The 12,797-nt window shown below is 47.2% G+C and overlaps 1 protein-coding gene across 3 annotated transcripts in view; it reads right to left on the minus strand.

The window, feature by feature from the left end:
* Nucleotides 1–12,797, minus strand: part of LOC146869047 (chitinase-3-like protein 2) — a 290,781-nt gene that overhangs the window by 47,421 nt on the left and 230,563 nt on the right. For 2 of the 3 annotated variants that reach the window (XM_085642153.1, XM_085641346.1), the window contains one exon: nt 2,621–5,575. The exons of the other annotated variant lie outside the window; for it this stretch is intronic. In XM_085642153.1, the coding sequence (XP_085498279.1) occupies nt 2,621–5,575 (2,955 nt within the window). The remainder of the gene's footprint in view (nt 1–2,620; nt 5,576–12,797) is intronic. 3 annotated transcript variants of the gene reach the window in all.

The raw sequence follows: 12,797 nt of genomic DNA on the forward strand, positions 1-12,797 counted from the left end.
CCTCATGAAGTTCAATGCAGGCACTGAAATGGAGGTGGAAAGATACACTCCGATAACAAATAGCATCAGGTAAGAGATGCATAGTCCACTGGCATGAGACTTGTTAACCATGGATCAGCTCAATCAGTGAAAGCGTTTAGATAAAGAAAGCCAATCGCTGAAAAGGGGCGGACCCAAAGCACACTATGTATATTGTTAGCAATAGGCAGGAACATTGAAAATAGGTGTGCTAAACTATGCACATAACGTACATATAAATAGACAGGGACCCAGTAGCAGAGAGTAACCTGGATATATAGTTATAAAGCAAAAATGGTCCCGCTTCGACAAATTCTGAAACAGGAGCCACACAGTTTTTCATCTGGCCTGTAGGAAGACGTTCACAACTCATCTTTTTGTAGTTATGGCAGTCTTAGCCATTGGATGCCTTCCAGGTAATTGTGCTCTCTATACATTTCAACATAACAGCATAATTTGTTGCTTTATTATCATAACACTGCTCCTTGGCATGATTGTGCAGGGAAGAGGAAACCACACATTCATGGGCACCTCACATGCATCCCATCCAGATGCACCCAGGGTGGCCTGTCAGCCATCGCTTCCATGTCTAGTGGTGTCTCCCGAGTATGGTCGGGCTCGTTGGTGGTTGGAGTCCTTGTGGTAGGCTGCGTTTGTAGCAGTGTCCTCGAAGCCTGGGGGTTCTTATAGTGGTCTGGATCTGTCATTCACGTGTTGAGTGCAGATGGCCCTTAAAGGGGCCACCGCGTATCACCAACAAACGCCAACAGTAGGCATGCTAGAATGTTACCTTGTTTGATCACGTCAGCTTGAGTTTTGAGACAAATTGTGGCATCATTCTCCAAAGCCCCCTTTTCCGACCTGAAGAAAAGGTAATATTGATCCAGCCACCCATAGACAGTATGGTTTAATAGTGCTTAGTCTGGAGAAGCACAAACTAAGAATTTAAAACTAACACCATGGTTGGGGCTTCTCTTCAATAATCAAAATTGATTTATTTCCAAATGAACCCTTTTTCCAATATTAGGATAACGAGAGACTGGGGGAAAAAAGTCATAACGCTCTAATCTATACCTTGCAGTTTGCATGCAGCTCTTTGATGACAGTTAATAGCTCACTGTTCTATGTTAGGATTTTAACTTATAAACGGCAAGTAACAAAGGATCTCTCTGACAAAAGCAGCAACGCACTGACCTATTTACATTATATGCACTTTGTGGTCTGCCTGGTACACGTGCTTTGCAGCAGGCATATTATCCCTCTGCGCTAACTTACGAGTCAAAACTTCCACTAGACAAACCCCAACTCTCTAGGAAGAACATTATTCAAAGGAGTTATCTTCACATTTTTATGGTTGCCTGAAAATTGCTGAAGGCCAGGAAAAAACACGGCAGCAGGTGCTTTTAAATGCATAATATACTTTTAACGCAAAGTCAGTGCCCATGCGACCGCCCCGGGCGCACCACCCTAGAACCAGCCCTGCATGAAGCCTGTGAGTAGCAGGCAGAAACCCAGAGGACAATGGCGTTTAAAGTACATTGTGCATTCCTGGGCTGGGAGTGTGGTATCTGTTCGGTGGGTGAGCCGGGAAGTGATTTAATACCAGCCTGGGAGTGGCCTGCGCTGCTGCTTGCATTTTGCAGGATCTCTATCACATCCAAGGTGGCAGGTGTGGTCAGAGTGGTTTTAAGGCATGGGCAAAGTGGGCTCTGGCCCAGGGCCCCCACCTTTCTAGGGGCCTCATCATTAAGCTTTCTGGAACGTACCAGAGAGTGGCATAACCTATAAACGACGGGGCCCCCTGCACAATATGAAAAGGGGCTCCCAGGTCTCCAATATCTCATAAATATTCAAAGGATTTGCACTGAATGGAGGCCTGCTGAAGGACTGGGGACCCTTTAAAGGTTTGGGGACCAACAAAGAGGGCTGTCAATGATCAGATCATAGTGAATGAGAGGGAAAGAAATAAATTCAGAGTTTATCCGAGCAGGGTGCCCCAAATTATGTTCCGCCTGGGTCCTCCAAAATCCTTAAAATGTCCCAGGGTGTGGCAGCAGTTCAATGTGGGATTAGAGGATGGTCCAGTCACCTAGCTTCAGCCAACATCTACCCAAAAAGGGATCACAGAAAGTGATCAAATTAAGAATAAGGGATCAAGGCGGGGTACAGGTGAGAGGGAGGGAGATTACGATATTAAAATGGGATTAAGGATTAAAGTCATGAAGTGAGATTAGGGTCAGTGATTAAAACAGGGGTTAGAGATCAGGCCAAGGGAAGCGTCAGGGCTCTGGTAAAGGTTAAAGTCTGAGGGAAGGAGCCAGAGAAATGTATCACAAAAACCAAGAGTTCAGGGTTAGAAATCCGGATTCATTAGTGGAGTGAATCCAGAGTTAAACTCAGATTAAAAGTGGCCTTCATATACTCCGCGTATCCGAATTTAGACGGACTTCATGCAAAGAAAGCTAAGAACACAACAAAACTCATCTGTAATTAATTTCAGGCGCCGCATCAGTTTGGACGAAATGACAATATTTGTAACGAAAGCAGTACTATGTTAACTTGTTCAAAGAATGTGCCACAAGGTTTGGGATATCGGTCTCACCTGTTGCCATAGGGGCAGATGTTGTGGAGGGTAATCCGGTTGCATTCGTAAGAAGAATGGGTGCCAAGGTGGTTTCATTCTGTATTGGTTCCGACGGTTTTGTGCTTATTGTTGTGTTACCTGTTGTGGATTTTTCTGTTGTGATCTGTGTTGTAGGGACTGATGACGTGTTATTCTCTGTGGTGTTTGGTGATGTCGTACCTACTTCAGTGCTTGGTGTGGCAGTCTCTCCTACACTGCTTAGTGTGGTAATCCCTACTAAGGAGGTTCGGACAGTAGTCCCTACTTCAGTGCTTGGTGGGGTAGTCTCTGCTACAATGCTTTGTGTGGTAGTCCCTGCTACGGTGGTTCGGGCAGGTGTCCCCACTTCAGTGATTGGTGTGGTAGTCCCTGCTATGGTGGTTCGGGCGGTTGTCCACACTTCAGTGATTGGTGGGGTAGTCACTGCTACAGTGCTTCGTGTGGTAGTCCCTGCTACACTGGTTTGGGCAGTAGTCCCCACTTCAGTGCTTGGTGGGGTAGTCTCTGCTGCAGTGGTTTGGGCGGTAGTCCCTACTTCAGTGCTTTGTGTGGTAATCCCTGCTACGGTGGTTTTGGCGGTAGTCCCTACTTCAGTGCTTTGTGTGGTAGTCTCTGCTACACTGGTTCGGGCGGTTGTCCCTACTTCAGTGCTTGGTGGGGTAGTCTCTGCTGCAGTGGTTTTGGCGGTAGTCCCTACTTCAGTGCTTTGTGTGGTAGTCCCTGCTACACTGGTTCGGGCGGTTGTCCCTACTTCAGTGCTTAGTGGGGTAGTCTCTGCTACAGTGCTTTGTGTGGTAGTCCCCGCTACACTGGTTCTGGCAGTTGTCCCCACTTCAGTGATTGGTGGAGAAGTCTCTGCGACAGGGTGTTGTGTGGTAGTCCCTGCTACACTGGTTCGGGTGGTTGTCCCCACTTCAGTGCTTGGTGGGGTAGTCTCTGCTACAGTGCTTTGTGTGGTAGTCCCCGCTACACTGGTTCTGGCGGTTGTCCCCACTTCAGTGATTGGTGGAGTAGTCTCTGCGACAGGGTGTTGTGTGGTAGTCCCTGCTACACTGGTTCTGGCGGTTGTCCCCACTTCAGTGATTGGTGGGGTAGTCTCTGCTACACTGGTTACGGCAGTTGTCCCTACTTCAGTGCTTGGTGGGGTAGTCTCTGCTGCAGTGGTTTGGGCGGTAGTCCCCACTTCAGTGCTTTGTGTGGTAGTCCCTGCTACACTGGTTCGGGCGGTTGTCCCTACTTCTGTGCTTGGTGGGATAGCCCCTGCTATACTGGTTACGGCAGTTGTCCCTACTTCAGTGCTTGGTGGGGTAGTCTCTGCTGCTGTGGTTTGGGCGGTAGTCCCCACTTCAGTGCTTGGTGGGGTAGTCTCTGCTACAGTGCTTTGTGTGGTAGTCCCCGCTACACTGGTTCGGGCGGTTGTCCCTACTTCAGTGCTTGGTGGGGTAGTCTCTGCTACAGTGCTTTGTGTGGTAGTCGCCGCTACACTGGTTCCGGCGGTTGTCCCCACTTCAGTGATTGGTGGAGTGGTCTCTGCAACAGGGTGTTGTGTGGTAGTCCCTGCTACACTGGTTCGGGTGGTTGTCCCCACTTCAGTGATTGGTGGGGTAGTCTCTGCTACACTGCTTTGGGTGGTAGTCCCTTCTACGGTGGTTTTGGCAGTAGTCCCTACTTCAGTGCTTTGTGTGGTAGTCCCTGCTACACTGGTTCGTGCAGTTGTCCCTACTTCTGTGCTTGGTGGGGTAGCCCCTGCTACACTGGTTACGGCAGTTGTCCCCACTTCAGTGATTGGTGGGGTAGTCTCTGCTACACTGCTTTGTGTGGTAGTCCCTTCTACGGTGGTTTTGGCAGTAGTCCCTACTTCAGTGCTTTGTGTGGTAGTCCCTGCTACACTGGTTCGTGCAGTTGTCCCTACTTCTGTGCTTGGTGGGGTAGCCCCTGCTACACTGGTTACGGCAGTTGTCCCTACTTCAGTGCTTGGTGGGGTAGTCTCTGCTGCAGTGGTTTGGGCGGTAGTCCCCACTTCAGTGCTTTGTGTGGTAGTCCCTGCTACACTGGTTCGGGCGGTTGTCCCTACTTCTGTGCTTGGTGGGATAGCCCCTGCTATACTGGTTACGGCAGTTGTCCCTACTTCAGTGCTTGGTGGGGTAGTCTCTGCTGCAGTGGTTTGGGCGGTAGTCCCCACTTCAGTGCTTGGTGGGGTAGTCTCTGCTACAGTGCTTTGTGTGGTAGTCCCCGCTACACTGGTTCGGGCGGTTGTCCCTACTTCAGTGCTTGGTGGGGTAGTCTCTGCTACAGTGCTTTGTGTGGTAGTCGCCGCTACACTGGTTCCGGCGGTTGTCCCCACTTCAGTGATTGGTGGAGTGGTCTCTGCAACAGGGTGTTGTGTGGTAGTCCCTGCTACACTGGTTCGGGTGGTTGTCCCCACTTCAGTGATTGGTGGGGTAGTCTCTGCTACACTGCTTTGTGTGGTAGTCCCTTCTACGGTGGTTTTGGCAGTAGTCCCTACTTCAGTGCTTTGTGTGGTAGTCCCTGCTACACTGGTTCGGGCGGTTGTCCCTACTTCAGTGCTTGGTGGGGTAGTCTCTGCTACAGTGCTTAGTGTGGTAGTCCCTGCTACGGTGGTTAGTTTGGTAGTCCCTGCTTCAGCCCTTGGGGAGGTTGTCCCTACTCTGGTGCCCAGTGTGGTAGTCCCTGCTATGCTGGTTAGGGAGGGAGTCACTTCTCTGGTGCTTAGTGTAACATTCTCTGCTGTGGTCGCTCCTTTCAAGGTCTCTGCTGTGGTTCTTGTGGTTGTTCTTCCTGGATTTGTGGCTCTGGGGTCTGCTGTGGCACCATCAGTCTTCCACCCAGGTGATGAGCTGCTTGCTACCACAGTGGTTGCGAGTGATGTCACAGAGGGTACATCCGTGGCATTCTGCGAAATCACCATCGACACTAAACATTTTGGGTATAAAAAAAAATATGAATTCTTCTTAGAATATTTCTGGTATCGTTTTGCACCATTAAAGCTTTTTTACAGATCGGTATTTCAACTAGAAGAAAAGCACAACTTTGCACATTGTGATAGAGAGTAGCTGTTTGGGTCCTTCCCAAGAGCATAGCTGTCGAACACCGCAGGGTCTGTGGCCCTGGGGGAATGGGATCTGAGGGGCCCGCCACTATGGTTATCTTTTACAACCCAACCACAGAGCACTGGCGCCATTTCACTTGCCTCACAAAGATTCATTGTTAAGGAGAGGCCCTTGAGGGGCTAAACGGGATATCAAACAGCTGCTGGGGTTATTTTGAAACAGAACAAGTGTTTGAACATTCATGAAGCCTGTGTAAAGTCAACTCAACACCCATGGAGTTTAAACAATCATTCCTTCAAGCAGTTTTTTTTTTTTTTGCTTTGAAAGCGTCTCATACAATCCATGGATCTCTCTCGGTGGAATCATAGTAATAGACTAGTTTTATCTAACCCCCATCTCTACCAGTTTGGCCTATGTTGGCTATCCTTAGATAGTTCAAGGACCAGGAAGAAGCTGGCAGATGGCAGCTACAAGGGACTCCCATAAGTGTTCAAATAATTCTTGACAAAGTCTTTAATTAAACATGCAGCACAGGTCCCACATAAAGCTATAAACTATAGGTTTATCACCAATATCCCTTTCTTATTCCAGACGAGGCCTCAAGCTGCAGAACCAACTTGGAAAAAATCACATCTGGGAAAGTGCCAATCAGGGTTGAAACCCAGCAGAAGCGCCGAAGCAGAACCAGTGCCAAGTTATTGGATAAAAGGGACCTGGCTTTTCATGATACTGCTGCATTTGCCTACAGCCTTTGACACCCTGAGCATCATTCTGCTGCCAAGACTGCAGGCAGCGGTCCAGATTCTGAGTCAGCTGGCACGGGGGAATTTCCCTCTCGGACTGCTATGCCCGGGTAAGGCAATGTCACCAGCTTGTGCAGTGGCACCTGGGAGACTGAATGGCTTATGTTTGTCGCACTCTTGCATATTAAGCCTACGAGGCAGCTTCAGCTGAATGCCTGGGTTTAATTCATCAACAAAAAATGAACAGATATACATAAAAGGGCTCGGACCATTTCCTCTTTGAAGGCTGCACTTCTATTTGATTGGGTATTAGATGTATTAATGCACCTACGAAGTCCTTCCAGTGCAATCTCTCCAGTGCCATTGCACCCGATTCAATAATGAGATCGGCTGCCTTGCAGAGTGGCGGTCTTCTCTGCCCTTTATTGAAAAAAATGGGCTCCCATCTCGCCCCCTTCCCTGCTCTGTCATCTGAGGCCTGAGTCATATTTGCTTGAAAATGCTCCATTTATCCACTATTTTTTCAAAATTTTCTCGGGGGAGTTTAGGGTTGTTTAGGCTCGCTCGCCTACGTGCAGTACTGCGATAATTTTACGCCTCACCACTTTCAAATGTCACCAGCCGCCACTGCTAAGGTAATGTGTCTCCTCTGCTTCAATTTTGCCTTCTTCTGGACCATTGGTGTCTGGCCCAAATCAACATTGAGCGGTACAAAAGGGGGTGGTGATGGACGGAGCATCAGAACCAATCAAACACTCACACCCAGTCAATAGATCTGGGTTTGATCCATCACCGTTCTTTAGCCCACTCTGCCGTCTCAGTTCAGACATGGCCATATGCAAATCAGTCTGACCCTGTGCCTCATGGGAACAGTCCAGCCCGAACTGCCAAGCCATGCCTTTCCTGGACCGGTAACAAGCTTCCTAGGACCGGTTTCTGGCATTTCAGCCGTCTTCAGCCAGGCTTGCTTGAATCCAGTGGCAGAGTGAGCAAGGGACTCACGTCTGAGCATACCCTGCCAACTTATGGCGAACAAAGCGGTACAAAAGGGGGTGGTGATGGACGGAGCATCAGAACCAATCAAACACTCACACCCAGTCAATAGATCTGGGTTTGATCCATCACCGTTCTTTAGCCCACTCTGCCGTCCCAGTTCAGACATGGCCATATGCAAATCAGTCTGACCCTGTGCCTCATGGGAACAGTCCAGGTCGAACTGCCAAGCCATGCCTTTCCTGGACCGGAAACAAGCTTCCTAGGACCGGTTTCTGGCATTTCAGCCGTCTTCAGCCAGGCTTGCTTGAATCCAGTGGCAGAGTGAGCAAGGGACTCACGTCTGAGCATACCCTGCCAACTTATGGCGAACAAAGCGGTACAAAAGGGGGTGGTTGGCAGTTTGGGCTGGACTGTTCCCATGAGGCACAGAGTCAGACTGATTTGCATATGGCCATGTCTGAACTGGGGTGGCAGAGTGGGCTAAAGAATGGTGATGGATTGTTATTGTTATTTGGGTATTTATAAAGCGCAACATTCGCTCCGGAAGGAGCATCTTGGCGCTGAGCATGCGTATAGGGGATAAGCGGTGAAAAGATCTAGATGGCTGCTAGCACATAGGTATCTGATTGCTGATAGACCCAGGTCTTCAGTTGTTTCCTAAAGAGACATTCGGACTCAATCAGTCTAAGATTTACAGGTAAATTATTCCAAGCTCTTGCTGCTAGGACTGTGAACGTTTTTCCGCCCCTAGTTTTGTATTTATGCCTCGGGACCTTAGCAAGATTGGCCCCTGAGGATCGTAGACAACGTACAGGATCATAGCGGATAAAACGTTTAACAAGGTATTTGGGACCTATATTTTTCAAGGATTTAAAAACTGTGAGCAGGAGTTTGAAAAGAATTCTATTATGCAGTGGCAACCAGTGTAGAGAATTTAATGCAGTTGAGGCTGAAGATTTCCTAGGGAGTTTTAACACTAACCGTGCCGCCGCGTGCTGTACACTTTGCAATTTCTTCAAAGTGGACTTTTTTACCCCTGCCATCAACCCATTGCAATAGTCGAGTCGGGAGAGTATTAGTGCGACCACGACCGATTTCCTGGAAGCAATGGGGAGGAAGTCAAAAAATTTCTTTAAAGATTTGATAAGGCCAAAGCAGCAACCAGCTGTGATCCTAACATGATCGTCAAATGATAAGGTAGCGTCAAATTGCACGCCTAGGTTGCGAGCAGAAGACACAGCACTGGGCGGGGCCTCAGAGTCTTTAGGCCACCAATCCCTCGGGCAAAAAGGTAAGTCCTGACCCAATGGAATGATCTCGGTTTTCCCACTGTTGCACTTTAAGTGGTTTTTGTTTAACCACTGAAATACCTCAGTGAGACAATTCCGAAAGCACAATTCAGTATCCGTGCGGTTTTTGTCTATGGAGACGACCAATTGAGTGTCGTCAGCATATGACGTAACAAGGATCCCGTGTGCCTCTATCACAGCGAGGAGGGGTGCCATATAGATGTTAAAAAGAAGTGGACTTAATATGGATCCCTGCGGAACACCAGATGTAATAGTTTTTTCGCTGGATAGGTAATGGCCCAAAGATACAGACTGGGACCTATTGGACAGGAAAGATGAGACCCATGCCAAAGCTGTGTCTGTCACACCAATCTCTCGCAGCCTGTCATTCAAGATGACATGAGAGATGGTGTCAAAAGCTGCTGTTAGATCAAGCAGGATGAGGACGGCCTGCTTTCCCTCATCCTGCAGGAACTTGATGGAATCAGAGAGTTCTACCAGAGCCGTTTCAGTGGAGTGGCCAGAGCGAAACCCAGACTGTTGGGGATGCAAGATGTTGTGGTTCTCCACAAATGCTTTTAGCTCCAAATGTACCATCCGTTCAGTGATCTTTCCCAGAACAGGCAGGAGTGAAATGGGGCGCATATTAGTCAGATCCGTTGGCGATTTATTCTGCTTTTTCATAAGAGGTTTTACGATAGCCTTTTTCCATTCATAAGGTACAATCCCTAATTTTAAGGATGTATTTATGATGGCATTGATAGTTGGATTCACTACCTCAACCAGATGATGTAGAATGCAGGGGGGGCAGGAGTCAGTGGGTGCTCCAGATTTGCAAGCCAAGATCGCTTTGCGGGTCTGTTGGAGGGAGACCGGTTGGAAACTACCAAGGAAATGGCTATTTTCGGGGGCCTGAAGAAGGAGAAATCAAAGGGGGCAAGAAATCCTTTTGGATGTTTACAATTTTCTCCTCAAAAAATTCTGCAATTTGGTTGCACAAACTCTCAGAGGGCGGGATTTCGAGCTGGAGGGCTTTGGGGTGGGTAAAGGATTTAACTATAGAAAAAACAGTTTTTTGTTTCTGCTGTGCATCATCAATAGCTTTAGTGTAATACACCTTTTTGGCAGTCTTTATGTTAGAGAGGTACAATTTCCTCTGTTGAACATAAAGGGCTCTTGAGGTCTCATCATATGTTCTCCTCCACTTCCTTTCTCTAATTCTACAAAGTAGATGGCTATCAGCTAAGGCTTGGGTATACCATGGGGCAGATCAGTTGACTGGGGGTGAGTGCTTGCAATGTTCAGCACTCCGTCCATCATTTCCTTTGGTTTTTGCTTTGTTCGCCATAAGTTGGCAGGGTATGCTCAGACGTGAGTCCCTTGCTCACTTTGCCACTGGAATCAAGCAAGCCTGGCTGAAGACGGCTGAAATGCCAGAAACCGGTCCTAGGAAGCTTGTTTCCAGTCCAGGAAAGACATGGCTTGGCAGTTTGGGCTGGACTGTTCCCATGAGGCACAGAGTCAGACTGATTTGCATATGGCCATGTCTGAACTGGGGTGGCAGAGTGGGCTAAAGAATGGTGATGGATTAAACCCAGATCAGTTGACTGGGGGTGAGTGCTTGCAATGTTTAGCACTCCGTCCATCATTTCCTTTGGTTTTTGCCAAATCAACACTGAGCCATAACAAAAGCAAGAAAAGATAGTAAACAAATACTAATTGGGGGTTTCATTGGCGCATCACACCCCTGGGCCCCTGTAACACTGCATCTGTGGCAAAAATTATACCTACAACTCTGCCTGCTCTCTCTACTGGCCCATTACTCCTAGACATAAAGCCCAAAGCAGGTTGTCTGCCCCTTTTGTGTAAAGAAAAAAAATAAAAATAAATAAATAAAAAGGAGTAAAGCCCTCATCTCGCCACCTGTTACTTTGGACCAGCTCCCTGCAGAGCAAGGGTAACCTGAGCCCTAATCCTAACAAGGTAAAAGGGGTTCCCACTCACCATTTTGCTAGTAACAGTCTCAATTGGGGTGCACTGCCTTAGTGCCACTGCACCTGCTGCACTAATGTTCGTAATGGCCATTTAAATACATTTCCACCTTCCTCAGGGGCTCTCCCCGAGAGAGCTGTGTCTGTCCACTTGTAAAGAAATACATTTGCCCTCACCCAGCACGCCTTCTCACCAGAGTACCTACAAACTGAAATAAAGGTAAAATGTTTGCTATTGGTTAATCACCAAATGTAAAGGCTGTTAGGAGCCATGTACAGGCTTTAATTTATGAAGTCACTATTCTTTTTGAGAGGTGCTCTGAGGGTGTAGTCAGGGTCAGGATAAGTGTAGTACACACTAAGTGTACCGTTCTTACCCTCTGGTAGCGCTTGGCTCAGAGCAGTCAAGCTAAACTAAAGTCTGCGACAAATCTTACCCCATTTGGGATTTCCACACACGGTCCAAACTACTATCTCGCTTGTTATGTCCAAACTCGATTCCGCCAATAGTCTCTTCCACAGATGAGCTTTAACAACCATGAAAAGACAACGGATTCAGAACTCGGTTGCACATCAAACTGCGAGACCACATCTCCCCTGCTTTGAAAGCCCTGCATTGAACCGGTTGCCAGAAGATCCACGTTCAAGCTGCTTTGTATCACCCACAAAGCCATACATGGAATGGGACCATCATCAGGAATGAAATCACCAAACGCATTGAGCAAAGGAACCTCTGCTCTAGAGTGGCACCTCGCCTCAAAATCCCAAGATACAAAATAAAAGCCACGGGTGGTACATCCTTCTCTGTTCAAGCAGCCAATCTATGGAACTCTTTACGCCCAACATAAGATCCATAGACAACCACCTTATCTTCAGAAAACTACTCAAGAATTGGCTCTTCCCCACATAAGCACCATACGCAAACAGAACTATACAGCATATCCCTCCGTACCTAAGCATTTATTTGTACTATAGATATCTACCTATATATGTGTATTGCTTTGTATAAGCATGTAGAATAATTATGTTTAAAATGTTTGTGTTTTTCAGTACAACACTTGAAAATCGGAATTCATCCAATGCTTCTTTAATCTACATATACTTGCTCCCTTTACGCATCTATATACTTTCCATGTACTTATGGATCTATATATTTATTACTTTCTTCTAATTCAGCATATCCAATGGCCTATCCTATTTCTCACCCTAGGTCTCTCTCAATATTTCTTCTACCTCAACAATTTGACTCATCCCAAACCTCTACTTCTCTTTCCAATAAACTACACTATTTCTAAAACTATACCTCTATCAATATATCCTCTACATCCACTCGCTCATTCATTTCAAACCCCATACCACTACTATGATCCCCAAAAGAACCCTTTCTAGACTCTTCCCTACTCTACCCCTCCTTCCATCTTCCTCTTTTACTATACCGATCCCGCAAAACAAGCCTTTCTAAACTCTTCCCTCTGACTCTTCCACTCCACATCCCTTTTTACTCATCCCATGCCTCCTCCTACTGCTAGGACCTAAAACAAAAGTCTAAATTGTTCACTCTTCTATCCCTCCACTATCCTTTTCAATCAAAATAACAGACTAACAAGTCCACTTCTCATATTTCACTATACTAATTCAACACTAATCCTTTATGGTTTCCGGAGGACACATGCTAATCGCCAAAAAAGCGCTCCAACACCCCATCAGGGGTAACAAGAGCTATATAAATGCAAACCTTTTCCCTCTTCCATCCCTATGCTATCCTTCTCAATCCAAATAACTGACTATCATGTCCACCACTCAAATTACTTTCACATTTCACTATACTAAATTCAACAGTAATCCTTTATGGGTTCCGGAGTAGCATGCTACTCGCCAAAAAGGCGCTTCGACGCCTCAGCAGGGGTAGTAAGCGCTATATAAATGCAATACAATTCATCGAGTGCGAGGCTTCAATGCGCTGCAATGGAGGCTCGCTGTTTTAGGAGCAGCGGTTACCAGCGAGGACTTCTCCACTACAAGACTGCTTCCCCCACTAGAAGCAAAGCATGATGCGTGACAAACAA

The sequence above is a fragment of the Triturus cristatus genome, chromosome 1_1, assembly GCF_964204655.1.
Source record: "Triturus cristatus chromosome 1_1, aTriCri1.1, whole genome shotgun sequence".
Classification (NCBI taxonomy): Eukaryota; Metazoa; Chordata; class Amphibia; order Caudata; family Salamandridae; genus Triturus; species Triturus cristatus.